The sequence below is a fragment of the Henckelia pumila genome, chromosome 2 (genome assembly GCF_033568475.1).
Source record: "Henckelia pumila isolate YLH828 chromosome 2, ASM3356847v2, whole genome shotgun sequence".
In the NCBI taxonomy this organism is placed as follows: domain Eukaryota; kingdom Viridiplantae; phylum Streptophyta; class Magnoliopsida; order Lamiales; family Gesneriaceae; genus Henckelia; species Henckelia pumila.
In genome coordinates, this window is record NC_133121.1 from 107,625,126 (window position 1) to 107,640,410 (window position 15,285).

The 15,285-nt window shown below is 33.3% G+C and overlaps 1 protein-coding gene across 2 annotated transcripts; it reads left to right on the forward strand.

The window, feature by feature from the left end:
* The first annotated feature begins 5,561 nt into the window (after positions 1 to 5,561).
* On the forward strand, positions 5,562 to 9,030 carry LOC140879623 (probable protein phosphatase 2C 38). Of its 2 annotated transcripts, none has more exons than XM_073283415.1 (5): positions 5,562 to 6,320; positions 6,425 to 6,810; positions 7,089 to 7,456; positions 7,900 to 8,136; positions 8,341 to 9,030. In XM_073283415.1, exons 2-5 carry the CDS (start codon positions 6,483 to 6,485, stop codon positions 8,575 to 8,577), a joined length of 1,170 nt encoding a protein of 389 aa, XP_073139516.1. In that variant the 5' UTR covers positions 5,562 to 6,320; positions 6,425 to 6,482; the 3' UTR covers positions 8,578 to 9,030. The 2 variants fall into 2 exon arrangements, with proteins under 2 accessions (XP_073139516.1, XP_073139515.1); XM_073283414.1 differs by having other exon boundaries at positions 5,570 to 5,674; positions 5,907 to 6,810.
* Positions 9,031 to 15,285: the final 6,255 nt, after the last annotated feature.

Here is a 15,285-nt window from a genome sequence, read left to right on the forward strand (position 1 = left end):
AATAAAACTCAAAATAATATTTTTGGGCTCAAAAAAATGCTCATGGAATAAATTGGCTAGAAAGTTGTCATCTCGTCTGTTCACGATCCCGTCTACGCGATCAAAACAATTAAAATACTAAAAATCGTAAAATCACTAATTATGGATTAAATGCTTAAAAAATAAATTAAATCATGCACAAATAATTCACATAATTATTTAACCCATAAATCACAAATTTAACTAATTAAATATCCTAATTATGCATGCGGATTTACGTATTTAAAATACCGGGTGTTACAGTTTATTATCTCACTAAGTCTTTAATACTTCACCTCTATTTTTTTTTCTATTTATTATAAATTCCAGATACAATTTGCAGGACCTCGAATAAGAACGAAATTATGAGAAGTGGAATGTTGGTTTAGCGCGACCGTGATATTACAAGATCCTATCATGATATTAGTATTTTAGTTGTTAATCTTGTAAAGTCAAATGTTGTACATACTTTCGCTACTTTTATTATAAGTTGGGGGCTCACATTTTTTCCATTAATGATAATAATAATAAAATTTCATTAATAGTTTCATAATAATAATAATCACTAAAATAATCTAATTAACCAACTTTTTGATAAATAATTTTATAACATTCTATAATAATAATAATAATATTAATAATAATAATAATAATAATAATAATAATAATAATAATAATAATAATAATAATAATAATAATAATGATAATAAAAATAAAATTTTATTACTAGTTTCATAATAATAATAATAATAAATTTTAGAATCACTAAAATAATCCAATTAACCAACTTTTGGATACACAATTTTATAAGAGATTAAACAGATAATGAATCAACAAATAATAACTGAAATTGTAAAAAATGTTATAATCATAATAGATTAGTCTGATTTAACAAATAAAATCATTAAAACAATCCGATTTAATAGGTTTGCCTAGACACACTAACCGAGGCAACCAAACTTTTAACAAATTGAAATCACGCTAATTTGAATGGCGTGATTTCAAGTTTTTAAAAAATAATATTTTGAGTCACGCCATATTTTTATTTTTAGGAGTGATATAATTAAGTCACGCACCTACCTCCGGCGTGTTACAGTAAAAGCAAAAACTCCACACACTCACTTTAAAAGAGAAAAAAATTATGAAATGTATGGTAAACAGTGAAAAAAACCAATCGAGTGAATCTGCAACTCATAATAATTAAAATAAAGAGACAAACTATCAATTTTGATTTAATGTGCTATGACATAGTTTGGTACATAACATAGGATAAATATAGGATATATAATATAACGATAAATTAAGGATAAGTAAAATGGTAGGATACTATATTGAATGTTTGGTATAATTTTAATAAGAGTGATTAAATTTATATATTCGATTTTAATGACAAAATTAATCCTACCGTAATGTGAAGGAGAATGAAGCGTGTTTAGAGTTTAGATGTTTTGATATGTGGAGGATAATCATGTATTTTTGTAGTATTTTTTTTAGTTATATTAAATTTATCACACCAAATCAAAGTGATACATGATCCCCTTGTCAAAGCATTTATCAATGGCTTATTGACTTATCATGGGCTTTTTAAAAATGTATCAATCATGAAATGAAAGATGATAATTTATTAAGCACTCTCTTATCATGTATACCAAACAATACGTGTATTCTATTTATACAATATCAAATGTTTACTTTTGGAAATTCTTACACTTTATGTAATACTAAGTAAACAATAAAAAAAAATTGAGTGAGCTGCTGTAACTGGATCGACAACCGGATCATAACACTAAATCAAAAAATCCTTGGCGTTGTCACGTTGTGTGAATATTAATAGACTTTTGAGTTAATTAAAACTTCAGGTCACTTATATTGTATATGTGGGGTTACATAGTTTTGTTATCTTGATTCTTGATAACATGGGTGACAAGTGACAACCAATGTTTTCATAATAACCAGATTGGTGATCGAACCGGTCTACCTTAAAAAAACGGTCCAACCGGTTCGACCGTTTTAACCGGACGGTCGGACCGGAAAACCGTTTATATAATATAATATAATTAATAATATCTTTTAAATTTTAAAAATCTAAAAATGTATATAAATAAACAAAAATATATTTATCATAGTTTAAAAAATAAATAACTATATAAATGTAGTGACCCTGCATGGAATCACCTACTAACTGGCAACTAATGGCATGCAATAACTTAATAAAGCAAAATGCTTAACAGAGTAAAAACGTGCGGAAACATATCCATAATTTACATATCAGCTTAGTAAAATAAGTCTAGGCTTAATACTGTAGTAATACAACCATATCGAAAATCTTAAAAGTAAACATTATACAGCTAAACAAATCTTGCTGTATAAAATCTCATCAAGGCTCCAGCTCCCTAGTTCTGCCTTGAACCACCAGCTCCGTCCATCCTGCGACCTGCCCCGTGAAATAGGGTGTCCAAGATAACAACTAGGACGTGAGCGCTAACGCCCAGTACATAGACATGAGTAAACATATGTATATAATGCATGCAACATGATGACAGACGAAGGGTCATCTGAAAAGTCATGCTCAGTACCGGCGCCACATGAGTGCTGCTACCGCACGGATCAACCTCTGGGTGCAACCACACTCGTCTAGTACACCAGAGTAGACAGACATAAATTCCCCCGCCGTCGCGGTACTCTCAGTGACAGACTATCGAGTATAGAGCTGAGCGGTTCTATAATCAGGTATAACAAGGTATAGGCTCAACGTGTATGTGCACATGATATATGAGTATAGAAAGCGGTAAAACATACATCATGTCACATAATAATGCCAAATAAATGCAACATATAAACATGTATACTCGCTGGCAATCTCAGTCAATGTGTATGTACCTAACACCGAAGTCTGAATTAAGCTGGAAAAAGACAACCCCTAGCTGTCCTAGGTCAACTCCCGACCCGACCTGGTCTTAAGCCCGACCCGACCTGGTTTCTTGGTCCGACCCCGAACTATTCCTTCCCGAGCTCCCGAGCTACTCTTTCCCGAACTACCGAGCTACTCTTTTCTGGGCAGAGATATGAAGTGAGATGGAAGTGTGTGAAAATACCTGAACCATCAGCCCCTATTTATAGACAAAATAAACTAGGGTGTTCGGTATTCTCGAGTCGATGTCGAGACGTCCAAGCTCATGTATGCACGCCACGTATCAAAGGCTTGAGCTGAGTCACTATCATTTTTGACAGCTCATGCTTAGGCGCCAGCAATCACACATGCAAGCGTCCACACACCTGCCTGCCTGTCCTTGAGGGTTCAGGCTTGTTTTTGTTGACAAGTGTTCATTCCCGACCTGAACACAATGTGCTCTTCCCATGACCGAACACTACCTTGGCCTTGCACAACACTTTATTGAACTCCTAGACCCGACCCGAGCTACAAATTCTCTTGGCCGAGATCTTAAGTCCAAACCCTCCATTTTCTTGAGCACCCAAGTCCCGACCCGAGCCATGTCCTTCCTTGGCTGAACCCCTCATGGCCGAACCCTCCTTTGGTTCCCATCATGACCGACCTGAGCCCCCAAAGGAAGACCCGAGCTCAATCCAAGCTCCATGCCCGAGCTCTAGCTCAATGCCCGAGCCCTAGTCAAAGTCACACACACGGCCAAGCTCTTGATGCCAACCATGTCCGACCCGAGCCACTCATGACCGACCCGAGCCCATGGTCAAATCCATCAACCCTAGCTCATTTTTATACCATGTGTTTTTGATCTTGACTTGTGCTCTGGTTTGTTTAATTAATAACCCTTAATCATGTTTAACATATTATTATCATAAAATGGAATCTGGGTTACTACAATAAATATATTCAAAATATTAATTATAGCTATATATACTATATTTTTAAAAATTAATTAAAAAATATAATAATATAGAAATAATATTTTTAACGAATTAAAAATTTCAAATAAGCATTTGTATATATATAATAAAATATTAAATTAAGATTTTAAAATTAAAAAAAACAATTTAAAAAAAATTAAAAAAAAATCGAAAACCGGTTCAACCGGTTTTCTGACCGGTTCTTATGACCGGTTCTTAGCCGGTTTTTGACCGGTTCGACCTGTTTTGACCGATTCTTGATCGATTCTAAGCGGTTGAACCGTTAAAACGGTTTTTAAGGGTATTTCGGATCGGACCAGTGACCGGTTCCCGGTCGAACCGGCCGGTCCGATCCGATTTTTAAAACAGTGGTGACAACAACAACGTTAACAAAGAAATAAAAATAAACGATGTAAGTTGGGTGCTAGTTGGGAGAAAAAAAAACTGTGATTTCGATGTCATTTCCGTGTCAGCCTAACTGACGTCTTGATATTCAGATGAACATTTTAAATATTGTTATTTTTAAAATATAAACAAAAGAACGCTACAACTTACATTGGACTATCTTCAAAAATAAAAAAAAGAAAAATTGATGGGATTTGCATATATATAATTTTTATTTTCTTCTGCCGTACAGATCAATGATTTAAAATAAAATTGAAAAATTCAAAGCTCAGCCAAAACTTTAAATTTTCAGTTTACACTAAATTTCACTGTTCTGCTTGATATTAGAAGTTTGATTAATTGGAGGTAGACCGCACAACTTGACTTTAAGTTACCTTATTTATTTATTTATTTATTTATTTATTATTTATATACAAATATATCCACTTGATGCATTTATTTGTATATATAAACCCAATATTTTAGGATATATATTGGCTGAAAAGGTTTATGAATAGGCTTTGGGGATATATGAATTAGAAGGGACAAAATTAAACTTAAAATATATAAATGTAAATTGAATATAAATATGTGTTATCCCTGTCTTTTCTTTCAATTATATTTATTTTCATGTCAATATTTAATATACATGTATATATATGTGCGCGCACAAACAGAGGATCATAAAGCCATCTAATTCTAATTGGTATGTCATCAGAGAGTAAACTAGGCGCTTTTGATATGCCAGCTATGTACATTATTATGTTAAAATATTGTAAAAAATATTCTGCTCAAATTATTTATTTAGTTTAACTAATTGTTACATGCGAAATAAATTAATTACATTTATTTATAATAAATGCACCTATAAAATATATTGACAATGCCTACATGCTACTGGTACTTTATTTTTCAGTCACATATCAAGCCAATGTAGTGTACCTTACACTATTATTTAGCATAATCGAGCAACCTATATATCAAATATTAAAGGTAATGTTTTTGATATGAAAAATAATATTTTTTCGAGAATAACTTATATAAAGGATTCGGTTCAAGAAATTATATAAGAGTTTTGTGATGATATAAATGGGTGAAAATAAAATTTTCTTAAAAATGAGTGAGAAGGTTCAATGAGTTTCTTTTATTTATTATTTTTGTTGAAATAATATGGGACCCTATTTTTATACTCTTCCTATCATTATTTTTTTGAAGAGTTTATGTGGGACCCTATTTTTAGTGAAAGGTGAGATGAGCAAAATTTGCCTAGAATGGTGGTTTGTTACACATTAGGTTAAAAGATGAAATCTTGACCAAGTAAGTTTGGGGGAGAAATCCTAGAAACCTACAAGAGAGGAGAGGAAGAGACATTGATGGGAAAATTGAAGCCAGAAATCATTCAATGATGGTAATACTGCAACAAATTTTCCAAGCCAAACTTATATATATACAAAAAACTGGTTGTTTAAGCTGAAAATTTTTCCTCGAACCCTTTTTCTATCTACGTTCAACCCCCATAATCATAATCTGTGATCTCAGTTCTGACAACAATCTTTGGAGATTTTATTTCGCTCGAAAAATTCCAAGACCCAATTTTTTCTTTTTATTATCCATTTGCCCATTTGATTTCTCTGACCTAGGAACAAAATCTGTCGCCATCAAAATCTGATATGGGTTTGTACAGCTAAGGCTGTTGTTGAAAGGTAACGCAATAAAATGGAAGGTCCACACGTATTCAAACAAGGTTCAAGGTATTCAAAGGCGGAAGAAAACCTCCATATTCTCTGAACTAACCCGGATTACTGTTTCTCTCTGTTTTTTGGAGACACTTTTTCAGGGTGTGATTTTGCCCATACCTTTTTAGCCTCTTATTATTATTATTTTATTATTTTATCTTCCTTTGTCTGTCTGGTGCACGTTAATGGTGTCTAGGCCTTGTAGTGCTGGTGGGTATATAGTTTTGAGAATCGGGGTTGTGGGTTTGGAACATAAGCAAAAGCTGGAGTTGAGGTTGGGATTGATGAATATATTGTTTGCTGGTTCGTTTGGATAAGGTACTTTTTTTAGGCTTGATTTGATTCACACATAAATATATAGATGGCGTTGACTACTGTAAGAGTTTTGGAGTCGTCGTTAAATTGTGCATGTTGTTTATTAGATCATTCGGACATGTAGCTCGTAGATTGTGAAATCGCTACTTCAAATCTAGTGGTTGAATGAAAATGGTGAAGCCTTGTTGGAAACCGTTGGTTGAGGGTGATGTAAGTTGGAGAAGAGGTGACGGGACTCGCCGAGGTGGCGATTTGAATGGCAAGAATGATGGATTGTTGTGGTATAAGGATTTAGGGCATCATGTGAATGGAGAATTTTCAATGGCAGTGATTCAGGCCAATGGTTTGATGGAGGATCAAAGCCAGCTTGAATCCGGGCCATTGAGTTCGCTTGATTCGGGGCCTTATGGTACTTTTATTGGAGTGTATGATGGTCATGGAGGACCTGAGACATCTCGATACGTCAACCAGAGCTTGTTCAAAAATCTCAAGAGTGAGTTTCTTGCTCCCTTCAGTTACTAGCTTTATCAGTTTTAATTCCCAAGATTTTTGGAATTCAATATTCAACTATATAGCATTTCCCACATTATTATATATATTGATGCCTGCTACATTGATGTTATAAGACTCGGCGAAGTCAGCATATTGGTTGAAATCAGCGTTCAAATAATCCATGAACGTGGAAAAAATGTAGTTGTAGCATCTTGAAATTTCGAAAGTTTGCATGTGAATGTTTGTCATAATCCTGTTTGTGACCTTTTCTTTTAACAGAGTTTGCCTCACAGCATCAAGAAATATCTGCAAATGTTATCAAACAAGCTTTCTTGGAAACTGAGGACGAGTTTCTTGACCTGGTGAGGGAGCAATGGCTCAATAAACCGCAAATGGCTTCGGTGGGAACATGTTGTTTGGTAGGGATAATAAGCAATGGACTCCTACACATTGCCAATGCAGGAGACTCGCGTGCTGTATTAGGCAGGGCAGATAAGGCTATTAGAGGGGTGACCGCTATTCAATTATCAACCGAGCACAATGCCAATCTAGAATATATCAGGGATGAGTTGCGATCGTTGCATTCGGATGATCCACAAATAGTGGTTCTCAAGCACAAAGTTTGGCGTGTGAAGGGTATCATACAGGTAATATCTTTTGATATTGTTCATTTCCCTTCAGATGAAGTTTGTTTTTTATTCAGTGGCGGAGGGAGGGAGTGGCTGGTGTGGCGATAGTTGCTCCCCTTTTTTTTAAATTTTCTTGATCCAGTGTAATCTTTTCATAAACATAGAGGCAAATGTAATATCACTCACTGCATTTGAAAGAATCTTAGCAAGTCCTTTGTAGAATCCGTAGCTCCACCAGTAGTTTCATTGGCTATCAAAAGCACAAATTGTCAGTGTTTCAGAGAACGAGGTGGAGGCCATAAAATGAGACTTTTCACAGAGTTCCCCTTGTAACTACTTTTCATCGATTTGCCATGTAAAAGTATTCAAATCTAATAGATCAAACCATTTTCCAGATTTTATAGACAACTTTCTCTACAAATTGACGAGCTTTTACGCATGGTATTTTGTTGTCATACCAGATATCAAGATCCATTGGGGATGCTTATCTCAAGAAGCCAGAGTTCAATAAAGAACCCCTATTGGCAAAGTTTAGGCTATCCGAGCCCTTCAGCAAACCGATTCTTAGTGCAGAGCCATCAATATTTACGCACAAACTCAATCCCAAGGATCAGTTTGTAATACTTGCTTCCGATGGTTTGTGGGAGCAACTTAGCAACCAAGAAGCAGTTGACATTGTCCACAGCCACCCGCATCAGGTTCAAATGGTCTCCTATTTTGCAAAATGACGTTTATTTCTGTTAATCTATTCAAACCATCATTGTTCCACGAGTATCTGGAAAAAGAACAGGTTTTTAATAATTCCCATGCTCTCTGCCACTACCGAATCAAATTTACGCCCCTCTTTTTACTCTTTGCGAACTTTGCTTTACAACTAATAGAAGTTCGTTTTCTGGGGGCAGGGTGTTGCTAAGAAACTTGTGAAAGCAGCTCTCCGAGTAGCAGCAAAGAAAAGAGAAATGCGATATTCAGACCTGAAGAAAATCGATCGGGGTGTGAGGAGGCATTTCCACGATGATATCACAGTCGTGGTGGTCTTTATTGATCCATCTGCTATGAATAGGGGAGCCTCTTGTGTTAGTTCCACTGTTTCGATCAGAGGCGGAGGCGGGAGCGCCATTCCCTCCTCGATTTGTTAAGAATAGCTCCATCTTATACTTCTTGTGAATCTCTTTTTGAAGTGCCATATTAACTGGATGTTGGCCACTCATGTATTCCATGATGGCGAGTATATTCCAGTACGCTTTTAGTCGTGGATCAGATGATGTTTCATTCAGTTAGTGTTAGCTTGAATGCCTTGTTCCCTCTCAGTTGTTTGTAGATTTTTGTGAGGCAGTGAGTACTGGTTTATTAGCTGGAATAAGTCATTAGGATGATCGACAATTCGAAGTTACTAATTTGGATGCAATTTGTTCTGTTTTCCTGTGAAGGGTATCCAAATTTTTTGTCTTAGAAAGCAGCGTGAACGCTTAACTTTGTACAGGTTGATTTCTTTCTTTACATACAGTTTGTGATATAAAATATATTTCGTATTTCAAGAAACAAATGTTCTCCGCATGGTGATTTTGTGAAAGCAGATTGTTTGCCTTTTCTCTTATGTTTGAAACAAAAAAAAACAAGACAAATTTTGTTGGTTTTGTAAATGATACAAAAAACATGGCTTATATGCAAGAAAACTGTGAGCAATTTATCGCACAAAGCCACATATCTACCATTTCCAGGAGAAGGCGAATTGGATGAGGCAAGAGCATTTGCTAGAAAAATACTGCAGTATTCTTACCTTAATCGGCAATATTCAAAGAGTGATTTTGTCATTTCCCAAGGACTTCAAAATGCATGTTTTATAAATGTATTTTTATGATTGCAAACAGTTCTAACAAATTTGGTTGCAATACATAATATAAAGATGATAAATCAACGTATTTAAATAATATAATGATGCATCACGCTAATTTTTTACAATACTTGAGTCAAACATTCAACAAAATAAAGATGATTGATCCATCAATATCTTATCATCCGCATCAAGGCCGTGTCAATGTAAAACCTTAGTGTTAATAAATCAAATTTACTATTAAAACTAAAATTATTTTGTTTGATGGGATGACCCTACACAAATCTGAATACGTTCCCTTTGGACAGGATATACTGTGCAATACTCCTCGTGTGTCTCTGCAAAATATCCACGAGAACATTTTTTTTTTGTTTTAAAATGAGATGTTTTCGTGAACTTCTTGTACAAAAAGTTGCACGGGTACAAAATCGGCCCCTTGGACAATATTTGATGCCAGAGGGAATGATCCACACCAAATCTAATTAGAAAAATCCCGAATTAAATGCCTTTAATTTCATTGTAATTTCACACTCCAGTAAATCTACAAAATTAAATAAAAAATCTGACTTTTTATCCCTTAAAAGCAAAAATAATTATAAGAATCTATTTGTATTCTATCTTTCGATTACAAAATCCGTAATCATTAAGCAAATCTTCATTTCAATTCTGCCAGAAAGAACACAAAATATTTTGTTCCACTTACTAATTGTGTTTCAAAAAATCATTCTACTTACGTAATAAGGACTATTATTACGTCTCAGAATTAATCACAAAATCCAAAAATTTAAAGCAAATATTTAGTTGTAATATTACAAAATCTTGTGGAATTTTCTCCCTGGACATCTATAAATTGAGCCCCTCCCACGTTCATGTACTCACAACAACAAATATCTCCTTATCTAATTTGTGAGACTACTTTAATTTGCCCTTGTATCTTCCCACAAAACAACCTTAAATTTACTCCCCCGACCGATTGGTCCTAGCTAGCCTAGTCTAAATTTTGCAGTTCATTTCTTAGAACATCCGTGAGTTTTGATTTGAATCAGAGCAGCGGAAAAAAAAACAAACAAACAAAACAACAGCTCGATATCTTGAAAGTGATGGCATCCAGGGAAGAGGAAAACTCCCAAAAACAAGAAGATCCAACAAGTCATGTAAGTTATAATCTATATATATTATATATATATATTCTCTTTCCATAAAAAATGAAGTTTCCTCTCTCTTTGTTTTGGCCTTTGGGAACATGATCAAGTCTATATATTCATGCAGCATTGGTCACAAAGCTGGTTCAGCTGTCCGATTGTAAATGGCACATTAGCACCAGAATCAAGCAAAAAGAGAGGCTCGTCAACAATTGAAGGATCTGTTGACGTATATTTTAAGCTTTTCAAGTTCGTAACAGACACCGAACAATACATGCTGGAGATGCGTGAGGTATATATATATTAATATGAAATCTTCAAAATTTAAAAAACAAATGCATCTACATATATATTTAACCATATAAATTTCTTATGTTCTGAATGTTCTTGATATATCTGTATTATATTGATCTAACTTAGCTTTTTTAGGATGAAACAAATAGTATTTGTCGATGTCACTTGTCTGTGTATGATGTCAACGGAGCATGGAACGGCAGCAATTATCGTTTACGCATGTAAACCTAAAGATATGAAGCTTTGTAAAGCTGCGAAAGACACATCTGCAAATTCAGGAGAAAAGATTGGGAACATAATTAATGGAGATGAATGCATGGCAGATCCTGACGCCTTAGGTAAACATGATGAAATATATAGAGAACGATGACATGGAAGACCTGGGTGAAATTTTTGGAGATGATGATCATGCTCAACCCTTTGAATCAAGTTATTGGAATACCCTTCATCAGCCATTTTATGTTGAAATATGACTCACGTCCGGATAGAGTTCTCTGAGTTCAGTATAGGACAATTCTTCTCATGGAGCTAGCTGGCTTTTGGATTTGGGTTAGATCCAAATTTATTTCTTAATATTTTATACTTGTTTGGATAAATATTGTAACTCGATATCATAAACCCTATATCAATTGTATATCGACCTAATACATATAAAAGTATAAAATTTTAGTATAGATATGAATCGGGTCGATCTGTATCATAGATTTAAATATGTGAGATTGTCTCATGTGAAACATACTCTTAATTAATGTCAAATTTCACTAGTAGAGATCAATGCAGATTCCAAGAATTTTATCAAGCTGAGAGGGCAGACAGACAGAACCAAAGATCACAAATATATATATATATATATATATATATATATATATATATATATATATATATATATATATATATATGTTTCTTTCAAGTGCCCACCTACCATGCCCACCAATGATGTGACACTATTCTATTGGACCTACAGTTTATCACATCTTTATCACATCCAATAGAATAGTGTCACATCATTGGTGGGCATGGTGGTGGACATAATAGGTGGGCACTTGAAAGAAACTCATATATATATATATATATATATATATATATATATATATATATATATATAGACACACACACACAAAACAAAAGTTAAATATAGTATTCTAATTTAAATAATATTGTTAGATTTCAAATTTAACTTACAATTTACCCCTACAACTTGACATTTTCTTAAAATTATTAATAACTTTATTCGACAAACTACAAATTAAAATATATATTTTTCAATATAAGTAATTTATAATATTCGTAATAATCTTCACATAAAAAAAATTCTCTTCACTACAGTTGTTGCACCTGGTAAAATCAAAGTCAAACTCACAAGCTTGTAAGCTAACGATTCATGCTTCAACAATTTGTTTTTAGGTTTAAAAAACTTAAAACTCATTTGCGTTTAGGTTTAAAAATTTAGTGTCTGGGCTTCAATTTTTTAAAAATTATGAGTCACAAATTTTTGGGTCTTCACGCATTAAAAAATGAAGAATAACTTAAATTTTTTGGCCCCTTTCTTATATTTCAGTATTTGGTTACCCTCTCTTGTATTTCAGTATTTGGTTACTAATTTATATTCATAAAGTATAATTTTTATTTTAAATATAAAGGTATAGATTTTTTTTAAGGGAAACGAGGCAAATAATTAAAACATCATATATATGTTTGGTTCAAATTCAACTGACGGGAATCTTGAACCAATTAATAATAACTCATCCTATATGCATTGATTATATAAGTCATGACTAGGGCTAGGGGTGCAAACGAACCGAATCGAGCCGAATAATGCTAAAATTTTAAGGCTCGAATTCGGCTCGATATAAGTATATTCGAATTCGAGCTCGATTCGAAGCTCGATAATTTCAAATATTTTGGCTCGAGTTCGACTCGAAATGAAGTTCAAGTTCGAGTTCGGCTCGAAATATTCGAACCTATTCGTGAACTATTGCTCGGATATTATGGTTCGAAAAACTCAAAATTTTCGAAAAAGTTTGAAATGTATATATATTTATTATATAATTATATTATATTAATTAAATATTAAGGCTCGCGAACTATTCGCGAACTATCGAACAAAATAATTTTGGCTCGAGCTCGGCTTGAAAAAAGTTCGAACATGTTCGAATTCGGTAAGAGTTCGATAAGGTCGAATACGAATCAAATATTTATCGAGCCGGCTTGAAAAACTCACGAACATGTTTGATTCGTTTACACCCCTAACTAGGGTTGACATATCATATCAAAATACCGAATTTTTGGCATACCGTATCGAAATTTTTTCGATATACAGACATTTTTTCGGTATCTATACGGTATCGATATGGATTTTTTTCATACCAAAATTTCAAAATTTTGCTATCGATATCGGTATGAATTTTTTTCATACCAATATTTTTAATATGGTATACCGAAAAACCACCCCGATATCATGTGAAATGGATAAAATGATCTCTTCTAAGGTTCGAAGGCCGGAAAAACACGTATGTCCTCCGAATCTATTTACGATTAATTGAAGGAAAATGACAAGTGATACGCTTTCTATGCCTTTTTTTTTTGAAATGATAATTGTAAATGTTGAGTTACATATTGGGTTACACACTACACATAAAATTACAAATGTATCCTTTATTTTAATTTATTTGAAAAAATTCTTTCCAAAATACATTAAATATATTTATGTAATTTCAAGTGCAACTTGTAACCCAACATGTAATCCTCCGTGTATATGTAAAAAAAATTTAAAAAAGAAAAATACTACGTGCACATAGAGTTATACATAGAGTATTACACGCAACTATAAAATATTATTTTTATCTCAAAATTATTTAAAATATTAATACTTTTCGCAAACAATTTTTTGTCTTGCTTTAACAAAATATTTTTAATGAAAATATTATTCTTTATTCTTTATTCTTTATTGTCCACTTTTACAAATTTCGCATTGAGAGACTAAATTACATGAGAAATTAATTTATACTTCCCAAATATTATTATTATTTTAATTTAATATAATTACATTCATTTTTTTTGGCATTTGGCCTATCAAGTTCAGTAACTTGAACACATTAAATTTTATTTGTTTATAAAATTTGATGAAAACAATATAATTCTTAGTAAATTCAGTCAACAAACTAAATAGAGTGCACGAACTGAATATAAAAACCACACTACATCAAATTGGGTGGAATAAATTTAAAATTTTTAAATATCAGACTCTTTCAACATATAAATATTAATCTAAATTCAAGTACTAATTGCATGTCCAATTAACATGCTTCATTCCTGATTACATCGTCGGATCCCATCACTTCATCCTCATTCGAACACCATTTTGATGAGCATAGTGTTGTCGATACTTGATCAACTCCATAGTTGGATACTAAATGTACTCCGTAATCGATATTCCAAGGACGGTGATGAACACCCTATAATTATTATGTCAAATGTAAGAAAATACCAGATCCAGATCAGAATTTACAATGCTCTTATCAGACATCAGGGAGGTTGCCGAGACAGGGATATGATTGGTCGAAAGATGAACGGGTCACACAAAAAATAAATGGAAAAAGGAATAATGGAAAGAGGGAAGCGAATCAGTGAGCGGATCTTCTGAGTTGGATTAGTAGAATAATTGAGAAAGTTAGCAAAAATATCGCTAGATATTAATTAAGGTCTAGCTGAAAAGATTTTGATGAGAAATTATGTAATCCCATGTGTACAACTCTATGTATACATAGCATTTCTCATAATATAAACAATAAATCTTTAGTCAAATATATATCAATAATATCTTTTAGAATCAAGGAAAAAATATTATTTCTCAACTAATTATAATATAAACTATAAATCTCTAGTCAAATATATTATTATTGTTGTTGTTATTGTTATCTATACCATTATATAAAAGATGTGCCTATTATAGTAACTACCTTGAGCACACCAAATTTATTTATTCCAAAATTACCTTTTTTACCCAATATTTAACTAAAAACCTCCCACTAACTTCATGATTTACTTTTTAAAAAAAACTTTACTTTAAAAAAAAAAAAAAAAAAGGTTGACCCCGAAGGGGACCCCATTCCACATGAGTCAGAGGCCCATTGGCTCATGCGGAGGGTAAATCGAGGGATGTGCACGAGCGGCAGGGACCTGAAGGAGGGAGCACATGCCCAATCCCCAGAGCATACTCCCCACAATATTTCAGCAGGAAATATGCTCCACACGAGGATCGAACCCGCAACGCTGGGGAATTTCTTCCCACGTCACCTCAGGCCTTACCAACTCGCCTATGCCCCTGTGGGCAAAAAAAAAAAAAAAAAACTTTACTTCTATACACATAAAGTGTGTGCATTTTTTACTAGTATAGTAATTAAAGATATCCAAACCTTCTCGAAGCAAGCACATAAAATGAATTAGGAAATGAAAAATAACTCGAACCCAAAAGCCTAATTAAATGTTTTCGGTTTTTGGGCTCATCAAAGTAAACGGATAAATGAGAGCCCATTTTGATCAAGGCCTTGAACAATATAAAGCGGAGTTCACTGAAA

Coding starts and splice junctions, on each gene's coding strand:
- LOC140879623 (XM_073283415.1), top strand. CDS start 6,483: ATGAAAATGGTGAAGCCTTGTTGGAAACCGTTGGTTGAGGGTGATGTA. Junction 6,811..7,088: donor CTTGTTCAAAAATCTCAAGA/GTGAGTTTCTTG, acceptor TTCTTTTAACAG/AGTTTGCCTCACAGCATCAA. Junction 8,137..8,340: donor TCCACAGCCACCCGCATCAG/GTTCAAATGGTC, acceptor TTCTGGGGGCAG/GGTGTTGCTAAGAAACTTGT.